The following is a 15,023-nucleotide window of genomic DNA, read 5'->3' on the forward strand; positions in this document are numbered from 1 at the left end:
GACCGCGGTTCAATCCCCCAGCACCACATGCCAGCCAGCCCCGCCCCCTGGTGGGCTGAGCTGGCCACACACACACACACACACACACATAAAAACTTTAAAAAAAATTTTTTTTAAATAACAAAATACATAGCTTGTAAATTATCTACTGGAGAAGCGCAGGTACCTGGGCGGGTCGCAGCTGTAAGCCAGGTGGGGGGCCGAGGTGAGTTTTGAGCAGGGTGAAGGGGAAGCACAGTATAGTATCCCAGCGGGTCGGGGAGCCCCCTTAGGGTGGGCTAAATTTGAGACCCTGGTTGTTGTCCAGGTGGAAGTTCAAAGTAAATAGACACACCAGCTTTCCTCTTGTCGCTTCTGGGTTAGGGTTTGGGGGTCCCAGGGGGCACTGTCCCTGTTACTCTTTCGCAGTGCCCTTTGGGTGTGATGCAGCAGGTTGCCTGAGATGCCAGGAGAGCCACTGCCGTAGCTTTGGATGGGCTGGCAGGAATGGTTTTGTCTTTACAGTGATCCTGCCAGGCCTGGGCACCACCGTCTGGACAGCGGGCTAAGAGTGCAGTCATGTTCTCTGAACAGGCCGCCCAGAGGGCCCACACCCTGCTGTCGCCCCCATCAGCCAGCAATGCCACCTTCGCTCGGGTGCCCGTGGTGACTTACACCAACTCCTCACAGCCCTTCCGCCTGGGGGAGCGCAGCTTCAGCCGGCAGTATGCCCACATCTATGCCACCCGCCTCATCCAGATGAGACCCTTCTTGGTGTGCCGGGCCCGGCAGCAGTGGGGTGAGTGGGATTGGGGCGTGCTTCCTCCATCAGCCCAGAACTCAGAACTATTCTGTACTCCATCTCCCAGTTATCTTGGGAAAATTAGCTTCTTTATCTCACAATTTCTTCCTAAGGTACTAATGAAAATTCAGTAACCAGAGGTTTTAAGGTTAGGTTCACTTCAGAGGCTGGTCTGAGTTCTAACAGTGATGGTGAGGGAAGAGTTCTTCCTGACCTTGGTACAAATCATGCAACTATTTAGCCACACTGTCCCTAGAGAGCCCCCGGCACAGCAGGCATAGCACCAGAAGCCAAGATTGCAGTCTTGAGGGGTCCCTCTCTTAGTGAGGTCTGCTCTTTCCTGACCCGGTATTTGGTGGCACTCTCTAGCACCTGCATTTATGCACTGACTGGCTGGCTCGCTCTCTGATCTCTCTTCCCTCCTTCCCTTCCTTTCTCCCTCCCTCCCTCCCTCCCTCTTTCCTCCTCCCTCTCTTCCTCCCTCCCCCTCTCCTACCCTCCCCTTCTCCCCTCCCCTAATGAAGTGGCCTCTTTCCCCCATCTTTTCCTTTTATTGCTCCTGCAATGAGGAAGAGGACCTCCCTATGCACCCCTTTAATTTGTGGGTGATACTGAATTATCTCATTCTTTTTTTTTTTTTTAATTTTTTTTTTTAACATTTATTTATTGTGTGGGGGGGGCAGCTCAGCCCACCAGGGGGCGCAGCTGGCTGGCATGTGGTGCTGGGGGATCGAACCGCGGTCTCTGTGCTTTGCCAACCTTGTTCCAAGTAGGTGCTTTAGACCACTGAGCCATCTCTCCAGCCCCTGAATTATCTCATTCTTATGATACACGTAAGAGTGCCTTTCCATGTAGTTTTCAGATTCATTCTGTTGTTTTTAAACTGAGGCTTCTGTAGGTGAGAAGCCACCTTGCTCATTGTCCCTAGCAACAGACCTGGTTGCAGATGGGGACCACTTTGGCTTGGGGAAGCACTGGTCCTCAGGCCACCCACCCCAAGCCACAGGGTCAACTATGGCTCGCAGCAAAACAGTGGACCCAGTAGATGGACCAAATCATTCAGGGTATTTTCCATTTTCATTACCTCAGACAAAGTGCCACTTGCCTCTCCCCTGTGGCATAGCAGGAGGCCTCTTCCTCCACCTCCTAAGAACCTTTTTCTCACTTTCTTTTTAGCCTTTGTGAGTACCTTCTGTAGATTTAACTGCTGCTTGGGTACAATGTTAGTGTCCCCAATCCCCTTTGTTTTATGGCTTTTTGAGGCAGGGTCTTACTGTAGGTCAAGCTGGCCTTGAATGTCTTAAGTAGCCCAGGCTGGCTTCGAACCTGTGGCAATCCTCTTGCCCCAACCTTTAGAGGTGTGTGCCACAGTGTTCAGCTAGTACCACCTTTTAAAGACTTTATGGAAGCTAGATTCTCTTTCAGTGACCTCAGCTGCTGCCAAAGCTCCCCAGGGAGCAAGGGCAGCCTTTGCATGTGGTGTCACTGTGCCCACGCTTTGCCCAGTGCTCAAGGACCATACATTTGGACCCCTTTGCCTCTTATGAGGGGAGGGGGTAGGGGCTAAATCTAATCTTTGCCTGTTATCAGATTTGGTTAAGTTGTGTTTATGGAGTTTACTGGTAAGAGCGTGTATTAGTCCATTTTCTGTTGCAGAAGCGAAGTACTCCAGGCTGGGTATTTCATGCTGGGAGAACAGAGGTTTGTGGAGCTCAGTTCTGTAAATGTGAGGGCTTGGAGCTGGTTTCAGCTTCACATGTGGGGACTTCATGGTAGATGACAGGAATGTATGAAGGAGGGAGAGAGCCCTTCACCAAGCAGGAAGCCAGAGAGCAGTCCAGGAGCTGGGCTCACTGTCATAGCAGAGCCGCGTCACTCCCTCCAAGGTAGCTCCCCCAGTAGGCGCAGGACTTCCCTTGAGGTCCTCCATCTTTCATGTCAACACACATGGACCCTGGGGGGACAAACTGCAGCAGAGAGTCACAGGCAGGAGTCTGTTATCAGAGGATGAAGTATTTGGTGGCAACAAGGGTGGAGCAAGAGAATTCAGACCCTTAAAGAAGGTGTGATTTTGGTAGGGGCAGCCGTGGGACACACCTTTCCACAGATTGCTGCTGTCTTTTAGCTGGAAGTAAAGTGTCTGTGTCCATTTCCTCTGGGAAAGCCCTGCAAACCGGTGACTCAGGACAGCCACGTTCCCACAGTTCTGGGGACCAGAATTCTGACCTCAATGGCAAGGCCAGCTCCCTGAGGCTCCAGGGGAGGATTCTTCCTGCCTCTTCTGCTGCGGGTGGCTGCACGCACTCCTGTTTGTGGCCACAGCACATTCTGCCTGCGCACACAGCCTCACCTCTGCGTGCCTGTCCCTAGGAGGGGGCTTGATGCCCTGGGCCCGGCCCTACCCAGCTGTCTCCTGCCTGTGGGGCCCTGTAAGTGGCCGATGGTGCAGGGCTGGGCAGGTGTCACCAGCGTGGGCCTTGTGCTGAGTCTGTGCCCCTTGTGCCTAGGTAGTGGCGTCGGGGTTAAGAAGCTGTGTGAGCTGCAGCCCGGGGAGAAGTGCTGTGTGGTGGGCACACTGTTCAAGGCCATGCCGCTCCAGCCCTCCATCCTGCGTGAGATCAGTGAGGAGGTGAGACCTTCGCTTGGGGACGCCGAAGTGCTACCCCACCCCTAGAGCGAGGGAGCAGGGTGGGCCTCTGCCTGTGGAGACAGCAGGTCCAGAGGGACAGGAGCTGCAGGGCCATCTCCTGACATAGGGGCCTGGTGGCCTTGCCTGAGACCGCCTCCCATCTCTGCCTTCCAGCACAACCTGCTTCCCCAGCCACCAAGGAGCAAATACATCCACCCTGATGACGAGCTGGTCCTGGAAGATGAGCTGCAACGCATCAAGCTGAAAGGCACCATTGACGTCTCCAAGCTGGTCACAGGTGGGAGCAACCTCAAGAAGGGGGCTTCAGACTGAGTCCTAAGTGAGACTTCACTGGTGTGGCCAAGGGGACTGGGAGAAGGTGGGGTCACCTGGCCACCTCCCAGGGCCTGACCCCCGACCCCACCCCAGGAACGGTTCTGGCAGTGTTTGGCTCTGTGCGAGACGACGGGAAGTTCCTGGTGGAGGACCATTGCTTTGCCGACCTTGCCCCTCAGAAGCCTGTGCCGCCCCTTGACACAGACACGTGAGGAGCCCGCACAGGACCTGGGGTCACTGTGTGTGTGTGGGGGGGGTCCGGCCACCCCTCTCGGTGCCCCACAGGAGCCCTGTATTTTGCAGGTTTGTGCTGTTGGTGTCTGGGCTGGGCTTGGGCGGAGGTGGCGGTGAGAGCCTGCTGGGCACCCAGCTGCTGGTGGACGTGGTGACCGGGCAGCTCGGGGACGAGGGGGAGCAGTGCAGCGCCGCCCACGTCTCTCGCGTCATCCTGGCTGGCAACCTCCTCAGCCCCAGCACGCAGAGCAGGGACTCCATCAACAAGGTAGCTCCCACCACACACCTGCTCCTCGGCCTGGGCTGGGGAGCAGCTGCGTATCTCTGCACGAGCACACTTTGCTCTGACCTCTGCCGAGCTCTGGAGCCCCTGAAGGCCTTCGTGCTTCCACTTGCAGGCTAAGTACCTCACCAAGAAGACCCAGGCTGCCAGCGTGGAGGCCGTCAAGATGCTGGACGAGATCCTCCTGCAGCTAAGTGTGAGCGGCGCGGGGGCCGGCAGAGTGGGAGACCCCAGGCTGCAGAGCTGCCCTACCAGCACTCCCTGCCCTGTGTCCTCCAGGCCTCTGTGCCCGTGGATGTGATGCCAGGGGAGTTTGACCCGACCAACTACACGCTCCCCCAGCAGCCGCTGCACCCATGCATGCTCCCCCTGGCCTCTGCCTACTCCACCCTACAGCTGGTCACCAACCCCTACCAAGCCACCATCGACGGGATCAGGTAGCTGGTGAGGGGTGCAGGTGGGGGAGGGCGCCCCACAGGTCCCAGTGAACCTAGATGGCGGCAGTGGGTGAGAAGCAGTGGTGGCCTTCAGGCCAGGCTCAGCAGCACCTTGCCTTGCAGGTTCCTGGGAACATCAGGACAGAATGTGAGCGACATTTTCCGATACAGCAGTATGGAAGACCATCTGGAGATACTGGAGTGGACCCTACGGGTCCGTCACATCAGCCCCACGGCCCCCGACACCCTAGGTAACGGCTGGGTTGCGGTGGCAGACAAGGCCAGGGAGGGGTCTAAGGAGCAGCTGTTACGGGAGCTGACATGGGATCAAGACTATCTGCAGCCAGGGCCTGCTTGGGCCAAAGACCACAGTGGGCTGGGAATGCACACCCCGTGTCACCTGTCTGCCTCTTGGGCTGTGGGGCAGTCTGACCTTTGTCACAACTGGGGCTGCTGCTGGCAGTGGTGGGAGTGGGGAGGGAGCCACCCTGCACCCCCTTAGGGCCCGGTTGCAAGACCTGCTCAGCTCAGCCCCTTCTCCAGGCTGCTACCCCTTCTACAAGAGCGACCCGTTCATCTGTCTTGAGTGTCCGCATGTCTATTTTTGTGGCAACACCCCGAGCTTTGGCTCCAAGACCATCCGGGGTGAGTTTGATTTGAGGGACCCAGGCCTGAGGGTAATCTGCTCTCACCTGGGGACAAGGCCCCAACGGGATGCACGGCCTGGGGTCTGCCTGGGGGCCTTTGTGTGACTGTGGGGGCCAAGATGGCTCGGAGCTGTGTGCTTCTGTCATTCACCCACGGTGTCTCCCGCTTACTTCTGGGGTCTTGGCTGTGAGGCCTCCCGGAACCTGAGGTCAGTCTCCTGTGGCTCCTTCCCAGGCCCCGAGGATCAGATGGTGCTGCTGGTGGCCGTTCCTGACTTCAGTTCAACGCAGACTGCTTGCCTGGTGAACCTGCGCAGCCTGGCCTGCCAGCCCATCAGCTTCGCAGGCTTCGGGGCGGAGGAAGACGAGTTGGAAGGCCTGGGACTGGGCCCCTGATGCTTGCGCCAAAGTGTGAGCCTTGTAAATAAAGCTTAAGTGTCTGAGCACCTGGCCCACTTGGAAGGGGACAGCAGGGAGAACCCAGGGCTGTGCAGCGCTCCCCAAGATAGCCAGAAGAGCAGGTCAGTGCTGTGCGCAGGTTTTATTGATGTGACCTTGGCCTCCCTCTCCTGCCCCTCCCCGAGGCACAGCAGGGGCCTCCACGCAGACTGGCCTGTAGGTCCCCATTGCCTCTGTGCCCTGTGGGGACACCCAGGGACCCTGGTGCTGATGGCTGTGTGTCTAGGTGTGCAGGCTTGGGGCTGCTGTTATAGCTTGAGCTGTCCAGGGCATGCCAGCCCTGGCCTCAGAAGTCCCCGAAGTTCACTGTGTAGGTCTCCACTGTCGTGAAGGGGAATTCGAGGCCAGTGATTTCCTCTTCTTCTTCCTCCTCGACTTCCTCCACAGGCTCTAGCTCAATCCCATATTCAGTCATAAGCTCTGTTACTACCTCTGTATAGGTCTCAGTCTCGAACTCCTCCCAGCCTTCTGTGGTATGCGGTAGAAGGTCCTGGGGTCCTTGTGTGGGGCCTGCGGTGAGGACTGGGGTAGAGGTGGGGGCAGGGGTGGGGACAGGAGTGGGGGTTGTAGTGGGGGCTGAGGTGGCATTGAGGCGCCGCAGCCGCATCTGTTCCCGTAGCCGCAGCCGCTGCTGAAGGCGCCGCTGTTGCAGGCGCCGCTGCTGGGGAGTCATAGGGCGTGAGGGGTCCACACGGAAGATGGGCCGATTCCCATTCATGGCCATGATCTCCCGGATGCGCTTCCAATTGGAGCGGGCCAGGATGAAGTTGCACTGGGTGGCCCCGATGTCATAGTCCACGTTGCAAGTCTTGGCGCTGGGGGTGTATCCTTCCGCGTGGGCTGTTACGCGGTACTCACCTGGGTTCAGGATGCGCCAGTAATCGCCACCACTTGCTGCCAGGGAGATGGCGAAACCAGTGGCTGTCACGGCCACAGCCCTCCAGCACCACCTGCCCACTCTGAGCCTTGATCCTACCCCGTGGGTCTCCCCCAGACCCAACTTACTTCCCTGAGTCCATTGGGCCCTGTCCCCCATCCCGGGCTATGCAGGGCCCCAGAGGCCTGCTGGGGTGCCTTGTCATAGCTACATAGAGTTGGCCTGCGGTGTGAGGTAGACAATATCACCCCGGGCAGCCAGGTTACCTGTCTTCACGCCATGGTTGATGCCACTCACGGAGATGGTAGCATTAGCAATGGGGACACCTTGCTCATCTGTCACCACACCCTTGATGCCACGGTGCACCTGCAGGAAGAACACGAAGCTTTGGGCCACATGGAGACCCCCTTCCCCGGCTCTGTCCCCACTCTGCCTCCCCGACGACGTGCAGCCCGGCACCCACCTGCTCCATGAAGGTGAGCAGAGCCTCCTTGTTGTTCTCCCACTCACGGGGCAGTTCGCTCTCGTGCGGGAACTTGTCACAGCCCAGGTAGATAGAGAGCTCCAGGCAGTTGGTATGCAGGTAGCTGAAATCGTTGATGGCTGGGCAGACAGACCCACGGTCAGCCCTTCCCCTGGCCCTGTGTCCTCCGCCCCCCCCCCCCAGCCTAACTCACTGCCTGAGCGGGGGTTCCACTTGGCTCCATTGACGATGCCCATGCCGTTGGTGTAGTCCTGAGCCTGGCATCCTCCCCGGTAGGGCTCGGTCATGGTGAGATGGGCAGAGGCAAATGAGATGGCCAGCCACCGGAAGATGGCATGGTCTGGGGTCTCCTGGGCCTCAGACACCTCATCTTCATCCTCCCCACGGGCGGCTGCCATGGCTGCTGCCAGCAGCTGCTGCTGGCTGGGCGTGTGGGCCATGTCGTAGGGGTACGACACGAGCCGCTCACCACCATTCAGGTTTGCTCCCAGCACAAAAGGGTTCTTCTCCATCCAGCTGATGATGGCCCGGACCTCTGTGGACACCTGGGGGTTGCCGCCAGGAGGCCGGAGCTCCCATCAGCAACATACCGCCATCCGTGCAGCCCCGCACCGTACCCCACTCCCCAGGGCCCGTTCACACCCGTCCAGCTCCCCCAGCCCCTCGATGTGCCAGGGCTTGCTCCTCACCGTGGCTTCTGGGGACAAGTAGCGTTCTGGGATGGGCAGGTTATTGTTGGGGACATGGTAGGGGACCCACTTCTTCTCCTCAGCTCCCCAGAGCACAGAGTTGAGGTCGGGAAAGTCTTCAAAGATGTCAAAGCCTTCCTCGGTCCACAGCCCCAGTGCCCAATTCCCAAACTCAGAGCCCTGTGGGCAGGTACAGCATTGGACTCAGACACCAGCTCCTCCAGAGTCGCCTGCCACCACCTGGGCCCCTGCACACCTACCATCTGCGCTGCCACCTCATAGCCATCGGGGTTCAGCGAGGGCACCAGGTGGATGCGTGTGTCCTGCACCAGGCTGCGCACACGCGGGTTCCCATCTCTGTACTCACGGCACAGGTACTGCATAAGCAGCAACAGGAGCTCGCGGCCCAGCACCTCATTGCCATGGATCCCCGCAGTGTAGCGGAACTCGGGCTCCCCTGCACAGACAGGAGCCGCCTTAAGAACCATTGGAGGAAAGATGGGGGCCCACCTCATGCCCGAGGGACAGAGATGGCTCAGGCCTAGGGTGTCTGCAAGCCAGCCCTGGGCCCCAGAGGGGGTGGCAGGGAGCTCTGCTGTAACTGGCTGGGCGGCAGTGACCCAAACCACCGCGGCGGGGAGGGGAGCCCTGCACCTCACTGTGCACGCCTCACCCAGCTCGTGATCCCCAGGGTTGTCCGAGATCTCCATGGCATAGATCTTGAGCCCCCGGGAGCTCTTGCCAAGGCTGTATGTGCGGGTGATGGTGGGACACTCCTCATTCACCAACTTCATCAGCTGGCAGAACAGGGACTGCGTTACTGACCATGCCTCTCCCACTGTGCTGGGAGGTGGGGCAGGCAGTTATCCCCATAACCTCCTACGTAGTCCCCAGGTCCTAGTGTCCTCTTGATGGGGGCTGTGCCCCGGGACAACAGGGATGAACCAGGTAGAAATTCCCCCAGTCACCCTGTATTGGGCTCATCCAAGCCGGGACGCTGCCTCTAACCTGGCGCATGTCCTTATAGCTGTGGTGCCGGAAATCCAGGTCATCAGTGGCCACCACCTCGTTCTGTGTGTAATAGCTGTAGATGGCTGAAGAAGGACGAGCAGGCAGGGCCCTGAGCCAGCCACCTATGACTCCCTGGATCCCCAGCCAGATCCCCAGCCCCAGGACTCACGGCTCACAGGACAGCCGAGCACCTCTAGGCGCATGCACAGACTGCCATTCCAGGTGAGGGGGTAGATGCGGATGAAGCGGGCCACCACGGGCTCTGGGAACTCGCTCAGCACTGGTGTGTCCTTATCCACGTTCCCGTGGAAGGTCTGGAGGATGGGGCCAGGTCTCAGCACTGCACCTCACACTCAGGAGCCCAACCAGGACCAGGTCACAAGCACAGAGCAGAGGCCAGGCACCCACCATTTCCTCATAGCCGTTAGTATACATCATCCACGTCTGGCTGTCATTGCTGAAGCCCACAAAGAAGGTGGTCACGAAGTCATCACTGTGGAGCAAGATGGTCATGGGTCCTCCTGGCCTGCCTGGGTGTCCCAAGTGGGACTGAGCCGCTATCAGCTTCCCAGGAGCCCAGCCACCTACTGAATGGTAGAGTCCCGGCCTTGGGTGATGACACCCGTGAACCGAGTGGTCCTTCTGGTGTCCACCTCAATCCACTGGGTGTGAGGATCATCCTCGGCACACCATGCACCATCATAGTAATCGTCCTCATTAGCACCAGCCTGTCAGGGTGACAGGGAGGCTGAGCGTGGCATGGGGCCCACACATATGAGGGACACACTGACTGCTCACCCACCTGCATGTTGAGCCGGCCACGCTGGGCCCCCAGCCCGTGGCGCAGCATGGAGGAGGCCCGGATCTGGTTGTCCTCGATGCGGTGTGACTCCATCCCAATGGGTGGGCACTCTGAGGGCGCATGCCCAGCCAATGGCTGGTGAGTTCAGTGCTCCATGCATCAGCCAATCCCAAGCCAAGAGCCAGAAGCCCATCACCTTCACCAGGGTGCCCTTGGGAAGGCAGCTAACAGCCAGTGGCTGAGATCTTCCCTGCCCCTGTGGCGGGGGCCTCCCAGCCAGAGGCCACTGTCCTATACCCCCGGCAGCCCTACTAGGCCCACACCCACACCTGCCCACTCACTGATCTTCTCCACTGGAGCCCACTCTTCCTCCAGGTCCTCGCCCTTCTGGGAGCCTGCAGACCAGAAGGGACAGGTGGGCCACAGCCAGGCCACAGGAACACACACAGCCCTGGGTTGGGGGGGCACACACCTTTGTGGTCCTTGCCCTTCTCCACAGCCCATTTGTCCTCTGTCTCCTCCTTGGGGCTGCTACCCTCCTTCTTGGGTTTCTCTGGAGGAGATGAGGCAGGAAAGGCCTGTCAGCCTACAGCCTAGCCTAGCAGGGGCGGGGGGGGGGGGGGTTGTGAGTGGTGCGTGGAGCTGGGGTTGCTGGGGGCAGGGCTGAGGTAGGCACAGGTAAGGCTTGGCCTAGCAAGCAGAGCTGATCTGAGGTGAAGACCTGGTAGGGGCAAAGCCCAGTCCCACTCACTCAGCTCCTCCTTCTCTTCATCTGTCTCCTGACCAGCATCGGGCTTCGGTGGTGGAGGCAGTGGGAAGTAGTAATCCACTGCAGAGGAACAGCCCAGCTGAGGCCCTGTACCCAGCCCAGCCTGCCCCGACCACAGGAGCCCACAGGGCAGGACTGAGTCCTTGGGTGGTGACAAGGCCGAGGCTGAAGCCAAGGCACATGTCTGGCAAGGTCAGGTCCAGGAGCATAGGCGGGGGCAACCCCATGTGCTGACCACACCCCAGGCCCAGAGGCCCACTGTATCCATTAGACCCTGGGGTCTGGAGACTCACTGTCATCATAGTTGGGGATCACGAAGCCATCTCCATAGTCCGGTGGCAGCAGCTTTGGAGGTGGCTCTGTGGAGGTGAGAAGTTGGGTGTGGGCCAGAGTCCACCCCTGGCACCCCGTTCCTCTGCCCCAGCCCTACCAATCTCTTCCTTCCTTTCCTCCGGCCTCTCCTCTTTCTTCTCTGGCTCCTCAGGCTTCTCCTCAGGGCGCTCTGGCCAGAACCTCCTCCTGCTGGGTGCTGGCTTGGGCTGCTTCTGGCGCCGGATGTACTCGACTGAGGGGAGATGGTCTCTGAGTGGCAAGGTTGGGGGAGTCCTTGCAGAGGATGGGCAGTGCCCAGCCAGGAGGTACCCCACATGGCGAACCTACTCACAGTCCTCATAATCCTCCCTCTCTATCTGGTCGTTGTAGTCCAGTGTGGGCATCTCGGTCTCCTCCTCTGGTTCTGAGAGGAAGATGCCACTCAATAAAACCACCGGCGCCCACTCTGGGAAACCCCTCAGTCCAGCAAACCAGGGTAGCTGGGCACCAGAGGCCAGGAGGTTGATGGCCACTCACCAGGCTGCTGCTTCCGGGCCACCACCTGGGTCTCCTCTCCCGGACCCTGCCAGGCATTTGGGAAGGTGCCTCCTGCAACACAGAAGCCCAGGAGAAGCTGGAGAGGGGCCTGTCCTGAGCACTTAACCACTTGGGGCCAAAGCTTGCCCCAAGGTCTGGGGACCTTGCTGCACCCCTGGAAGAGAGCTGGCTGCCAGAGGGGATGCAGGAAGGCACCACATGGGCTCAGAGACCAGGGGTAGAGGCGCCCCACAAGCTGCCAAGACCTATCCCTGCACCACACAATCCAGTTGCCAACTTTGTGTAGACAGCGTGGCCCAGAGCACACCTAGTGTGTGGGAAGCAGTGCCCCAGAAGCCTCAGAGACCCCAGGAGTCTTACCCCTCCCTGCCTCCAGGAGAAGCCAGAGCATCAGAGACCCCAGAAGCCTACACAAACCTCCCTCCTGTGCTGGCTCCTCAAGGCCAGGGTTGGGGGGCGTAGGCAGGGGCCACTCCTCGGTTTCTAAGGGAGCTGGAGTGGAGAACTTTTTCCCTGCTGGGGGCCTCTTGGTGGCCTTAGGTGGCTTCTCTTTGGGTTTCTTGGTGGCCTTGGGTGGCTTCTCTTTGGGTTTCTTGGTGGCCTTGGGTGGCTTCTCTTTGGGTTTCTTGGTGGCCTTGGGTGGCTTCTCCTTGGGCTTCTTGGTGGCCTTAGGTGGCTTCTCTTTCCCCTTCTTAGGTGGCCTGAGGGTCTCCTCTGAAGGGGGCTGCTTGGTTGCCTTGGGGCTCTTGTCCTTCTTCCCTTTCTTCCCTTTGTCTTTGGCCTTTTCCAGTGGTGCTGCCCAAGATAAAGATTTAGATGAAATGAATGGAGCCCAAGTGCTTGCCAAGTGGCAGAGCTGGGGTTTGAGCCAGCTTTCTATGTGTGAGTCCAGGGTCCTTGGGGCCCATTCCTTCACCCAGTGTCACTGCCAGTCACAGGGCCCACTGTGCCAGGCATGGAAGGCACATAGAGTGACTGAGCTAGCCAGGCCTGACAGAGCAATGGTTATCCCCGCACGACACTGTCATATGAGGCACAGGACATGGGCTCTCCGTGGGCCTCCCTGCAGGGACAAAAAAGCTTCAAGGAAAGGGACACTGAAGGCTCCTGAAGCCCAACAAGGAGCAAGACCTAAAAGGGCATGGGGGGGGCCGAAAGCCAGGACCAGCGTGGGTCCTGGGAGACCTAAAGGTCACACGGAGGGCAGGGGGAGAGGTGAGAAACGTGCGGCTGCTGATACATCTCAGGAGCTGGGGCCCCTCCCTGCACCCTAAGCAGGAGTTGCCGATGCTGCTGGGAATTTAAGGGCAGATAGGAGGCACAAGGACAGTTTAGCCAAATACAGAAATTAGAAAACACTACAGGAGAAGGAAGGCTGACCCCACAGCCCCTAGGAGCCCCAGATGGCAGCACCTCTGCGGGGGCTGAGGCGTGGGGACAGCCAGAAAGGAGCTACACGAGAGGTGGCAGTGGCAGGTGGGGGAGCTGCGATTTAAGGAATCATGCAGGGTGCCTCAGCCTCTCAGGAGAGAGAGATCGTAAGATCCCTTGCCACCCTCCAGAGGGCCGTGATAAACAGGAAGATTTACTGACACAGATTATGCAAGAACCTAGGTTACACGCCTTGGCCAAACATCAGCTCATCCCACTCTCCTGGAAGCCAGGGCAGAGGTCTCCTGCGGCCCCTGCCAGGGCCTGTGTGCTCCAGGGGTACAGGTGCCTGCGACAGCACCATCCCCATGGCCCAAGCCCAGACCCCTGAGAGCCTGGGGAGGAGCAACCAATGGCATGCAGTGGGCCAGTGGCTGGCAGCTGAGCGTGCCCCTCCTGGCCAGTGTCATGCAGTTCCTCTCAACGGGCAGCGCAGCGGGGAGGGAAGAGGTGAGGCGGCCCTGCAGGCCTCCCGAGGTGTCAGTCTTGCCCAGGGTTCGCACCTTCTGCGCCCCCTTCACACCACCAAGCCTCGGGTCTCACCTTCCCAGCCCAGGTCTCACTTCGAGGGCCCGCAGGATGTCTCCCACCCCCACCGCTGGTCTCCCTCATCTCACCTCCCTCGGCCGCCCCCGCCTGGCCCCTCTCCAGGGCAGGGCGCGCGTGCTGGGGGGGAGCTGGGGCCTCCACGTCGCCCTCTTGGCGTTCGGGCTCCAGCTCCGACAGGAAGCCCTCGAGGAACTCCTCGATCTCGTCGTCGGTGAGCACGGTCTGCGGGCGACCACCCGGGCAGAACGCCAGGAGCACCAGGAGGCCGCCGAACAGGGGCACGGCTCGCACGCCGGCCATGGCTGCGGGGGTAGAGAGACTTGGGGTCCCGGGCGGGGTTCGGGACCCGGGAGAGGCTCGGGTCCGCAGTGAGGCTGGGGCGGTCCGCTCCTGCCCCGCGTGGCTCAATCCGCCCTCTCCAGGGCCAGCGGCCGGGGCGGGGGCGCCAGGGCTTCCGGAGCAGCCTCCCCACCCGGGGAGGAGGAGGAGGAGGAGGAGCCGGGAGCGCACGGAGGGGCTGTGGGGGGACTGGGCGGTCCTGACGCGGCTTCCTGGCGAGTCTCTGAGCGCGAAGTGTGAGCCGCCAGTGTGCCTGGGACCGAGGGTCTGCGGCGGGAGCGACCTGGAGGGCACTGGGGTGGGATCTGGGGACTCAGTGCCATGAGGGTGCTGGCTGCCCCGTCCTCACCAGCACCTGCAGCCCCGACCGACCGGTGGGCTCTGCAAACTGCCACCTGCTGCTTCACTCAGTCCAGGTCTCAGGGGGCCGCACACAATTCTCAGCAAGGGCAGCGCTGAGGGGCTCCTTGTAGTGTGAAGGTGCAGAGCTGACACTCAAAAAGTTTCCCGCCCAAGGGCCTGCCATCACTCCAGGTCCCCCCTGGACAAATACCTACTTGGCTCCTTCCTCCCACCAGAATACCACCACCACTCCCTGCTTCTTTTTTCTTGTAGTGCTGGGCATCTAACTTAGGGCCTTGCTCATGCCAGGCAAGTCCTCTACCACTGAGCTACACCCCAGACCTAGGATGCATTTTTTAAAAAATGTGTTTTCAAGAGCAGCCCTGCTGTCACATGGACTCAGGAGTCACACAGAAGGATCCGTCATGATGTCTGTCTGGAAACTGAGGAGGGAAGATTAACGCAGGAGGCCTGATGCTTGCCCTGATTTTCCAGGAAAGCAACTATCTTCTGTCGCCAGGCAGCCCTCACAACTAAAGCCAGAGCTTTCAGAGCATTCCATGAAAGAATGAGCAAGGAAAAGAAAGAACACCTGCAGCTACAGGTAGAGGTCAAAGCCCTGCCCCAAGGTCTTCCGGGATGGAGCTGGCTGGAAGCGCCAGTACTCTCAGGTGATCACCTGGGTAGTGTTGAAAGTAGACCCTGTCTTTCAACCTTGGCCCTCCTGAGGGGGTGCTGCTGGGCTCAACCACTGCTAAACCCCCCTGGGGGGAAGGACCCTCCAAGGCCTGCTGCACTGTGCCCTGACCTGGCCTCTGGGGCCAATCTCAGGGAATGACCTCAGTGTGACTACTGCGTGTTGATCAAGTGGAATCAGGCCCAAGTTCCCTCTCACACCCCGTGGACCCTGAGGTCTCCTCAGTTTCCTTTACAATCTACTGGGAGTAAAGGGGACAGTCCTCTGCTGTTCCCAGCTCAGAGCGGGCCCCCACAGCCAGATCTCTGCCTGCCTGCCTGCCTGCCTGCCTGCCTGCCTGCCTGCCTGCCTGCCTGC

General features: G+C 59.7%; 3 protein-coding genes across 4 annotated transcripts in view; 2 read left to right on the forward strand and 1 right to left on the reverse strand.

The window, feature by feature from the left end:
• Window positions 1-120: 120 nt before the first annotated feature.
• Window positions 121-5,790, forward strand: Pold2 (DNA polymerase delta 2, accessory subunit). 2 transcript variants are annotated; one of them, XM_023714343.1, is made up of 11 exons: window positions 121-192; window positions 505-778; window positions 3,289-3,410; window positions 3,585-3,708; window positions 3,840-3,954; window positions 4,050-4,248; window positions 4,379-4,459; window positions 4,543-4,700; window positions 4,824-4,951; window positions 5,244-5,345; window positions 5,583-5,790. In XM_023714343.1, exons 2-11 carry the CDS (start codon window positions 559-561, stop codon window positions 5,741-5,743), a joined length of 1,410 nt encoding a protein of 469 aa, XP_023570111.1. In that variant the 5' UTR covers window positions 121-192; window positions 505-558; the 3' UTR covers window positions 5,744-5,790. The 2 variants fall into 2 exon arrangements, with proteins under 2 accessions (XP_023570111.1, XP_023570112.1); XM_023714344.1 differs by having other exon boundaries at window positions 137-205.
• An 83-nt stretch (window positions 5,791-5,873) lies between these two features.
• Aebp1 (AE binding protein 1) lies at window positions 5,874-13,752 on the reverse strand. The gene is made up of 21 exons (XM_004630385.2): window positions 13,357-13,752; window positions 11,726-12,103; window positions 11,288-11,359; window positions 11,103-11,174; window positions 10,869-11,003; window positions 10,732-10,797; window positions 10,421-10,498; window positions 10,142-10,222; window positions 10,011-10,064; window positions 9,670-9,779; window positions 9,456-9,595; window positions 9,276-9,360; window positions 9,037-9,181; window positions 8,865-8,950; window positions 8,530-8,653; window positions 8,117-8,313; window positions 7,857-8,036; window positions 7,361-7,712; window positions 7,147-7,286; window positions 6,950-7,049; window positions 5,874-6,700 (listed from the first exon to the last, which is right to left on the reverse strand). Exons 1-21 carry the CDS (start codon window positions 13,586-13,588, stop codon window positions 6,093-6,095), a joined length of 3,435 nt encoding a protein of 1,144 aa, XP_004630442.1. The 5' UTR covers window positions 13,589-13,752; the 3' UTR covers window positions 5,874-6,092.
• The window catches only part of Polm (DNA polymerase mu), a 34,095-nt gene continuing 32,644 nt past the window's right edge, over window positions 13,573-15,023 (forward strand). The window contains exon 1 of the mRNA XM_023714342.1: window positions 13,573-13,649. The gene's annotated coding sequence lies outside the window, so the exon portion shown is untranslated. The remainder of the gene's footprint in view (window positions 13,650-15,023) is intronic.

This window comes from Octodon degus, unplaced genomic scaffold (assembly GCF_000260255.1).
Source record: "Octodon degus isolate 3935 unplaced genomic scaffold, OctDeg1.0 scaffold00035, whole genome shotgun sequence".
Taxonomy (NCBI): domain Eukaryota; kingdom Metazoa; phylum Chordata; class Mammalia; order Rodentia; family Octodontidae; genus Octodon; species Octodon degus.

Coding starts and splice junctions, on each gene's coding strand:
- Pold2 (XM_023714343.1), top strand. CDS start 559: ATGTTCTCTGAACAGGCCGCCCAGAGGGCCCACACCCTGCTGTCGCCC. Junction 779..3,288: donor CCGGGCCCGGCAGCAGTGGG/GTGAGTGGGATT, acceptor CCTTGTGCCTAG/GTAGTGGCGTCGGGGTTAAG. Junction 3,709..3,839: donor CGTCTCCAAGCTGGTCACAG/GTGGGAGCAACC, acceptor ACCCCACCCCAG/GAACGGTTCTGGCAGTGTTT.
- Aebp1 (XM_004630385.2), bottom strand. CDS start 13,588: ATGGCCGGCGTGCGAGCCGTGCCCCTGTTCGGCGGCCTCCTGGTGCTC. Junction 8,314..8,529: donor CCCTGGGGATCACGAGCTGG/GTGAGGCGTGCA, acceptor CTGTCTGTGCAG/GGGAGCCCGAGTTCCGCTAC. Junction 7,287..7,360: donor GTGGAACCCCCGCTCAGGCA/GTGAGTTAGGCT, acceptor CTGTCTGCCCAG/CCATCAACGATTTCAGCTAC.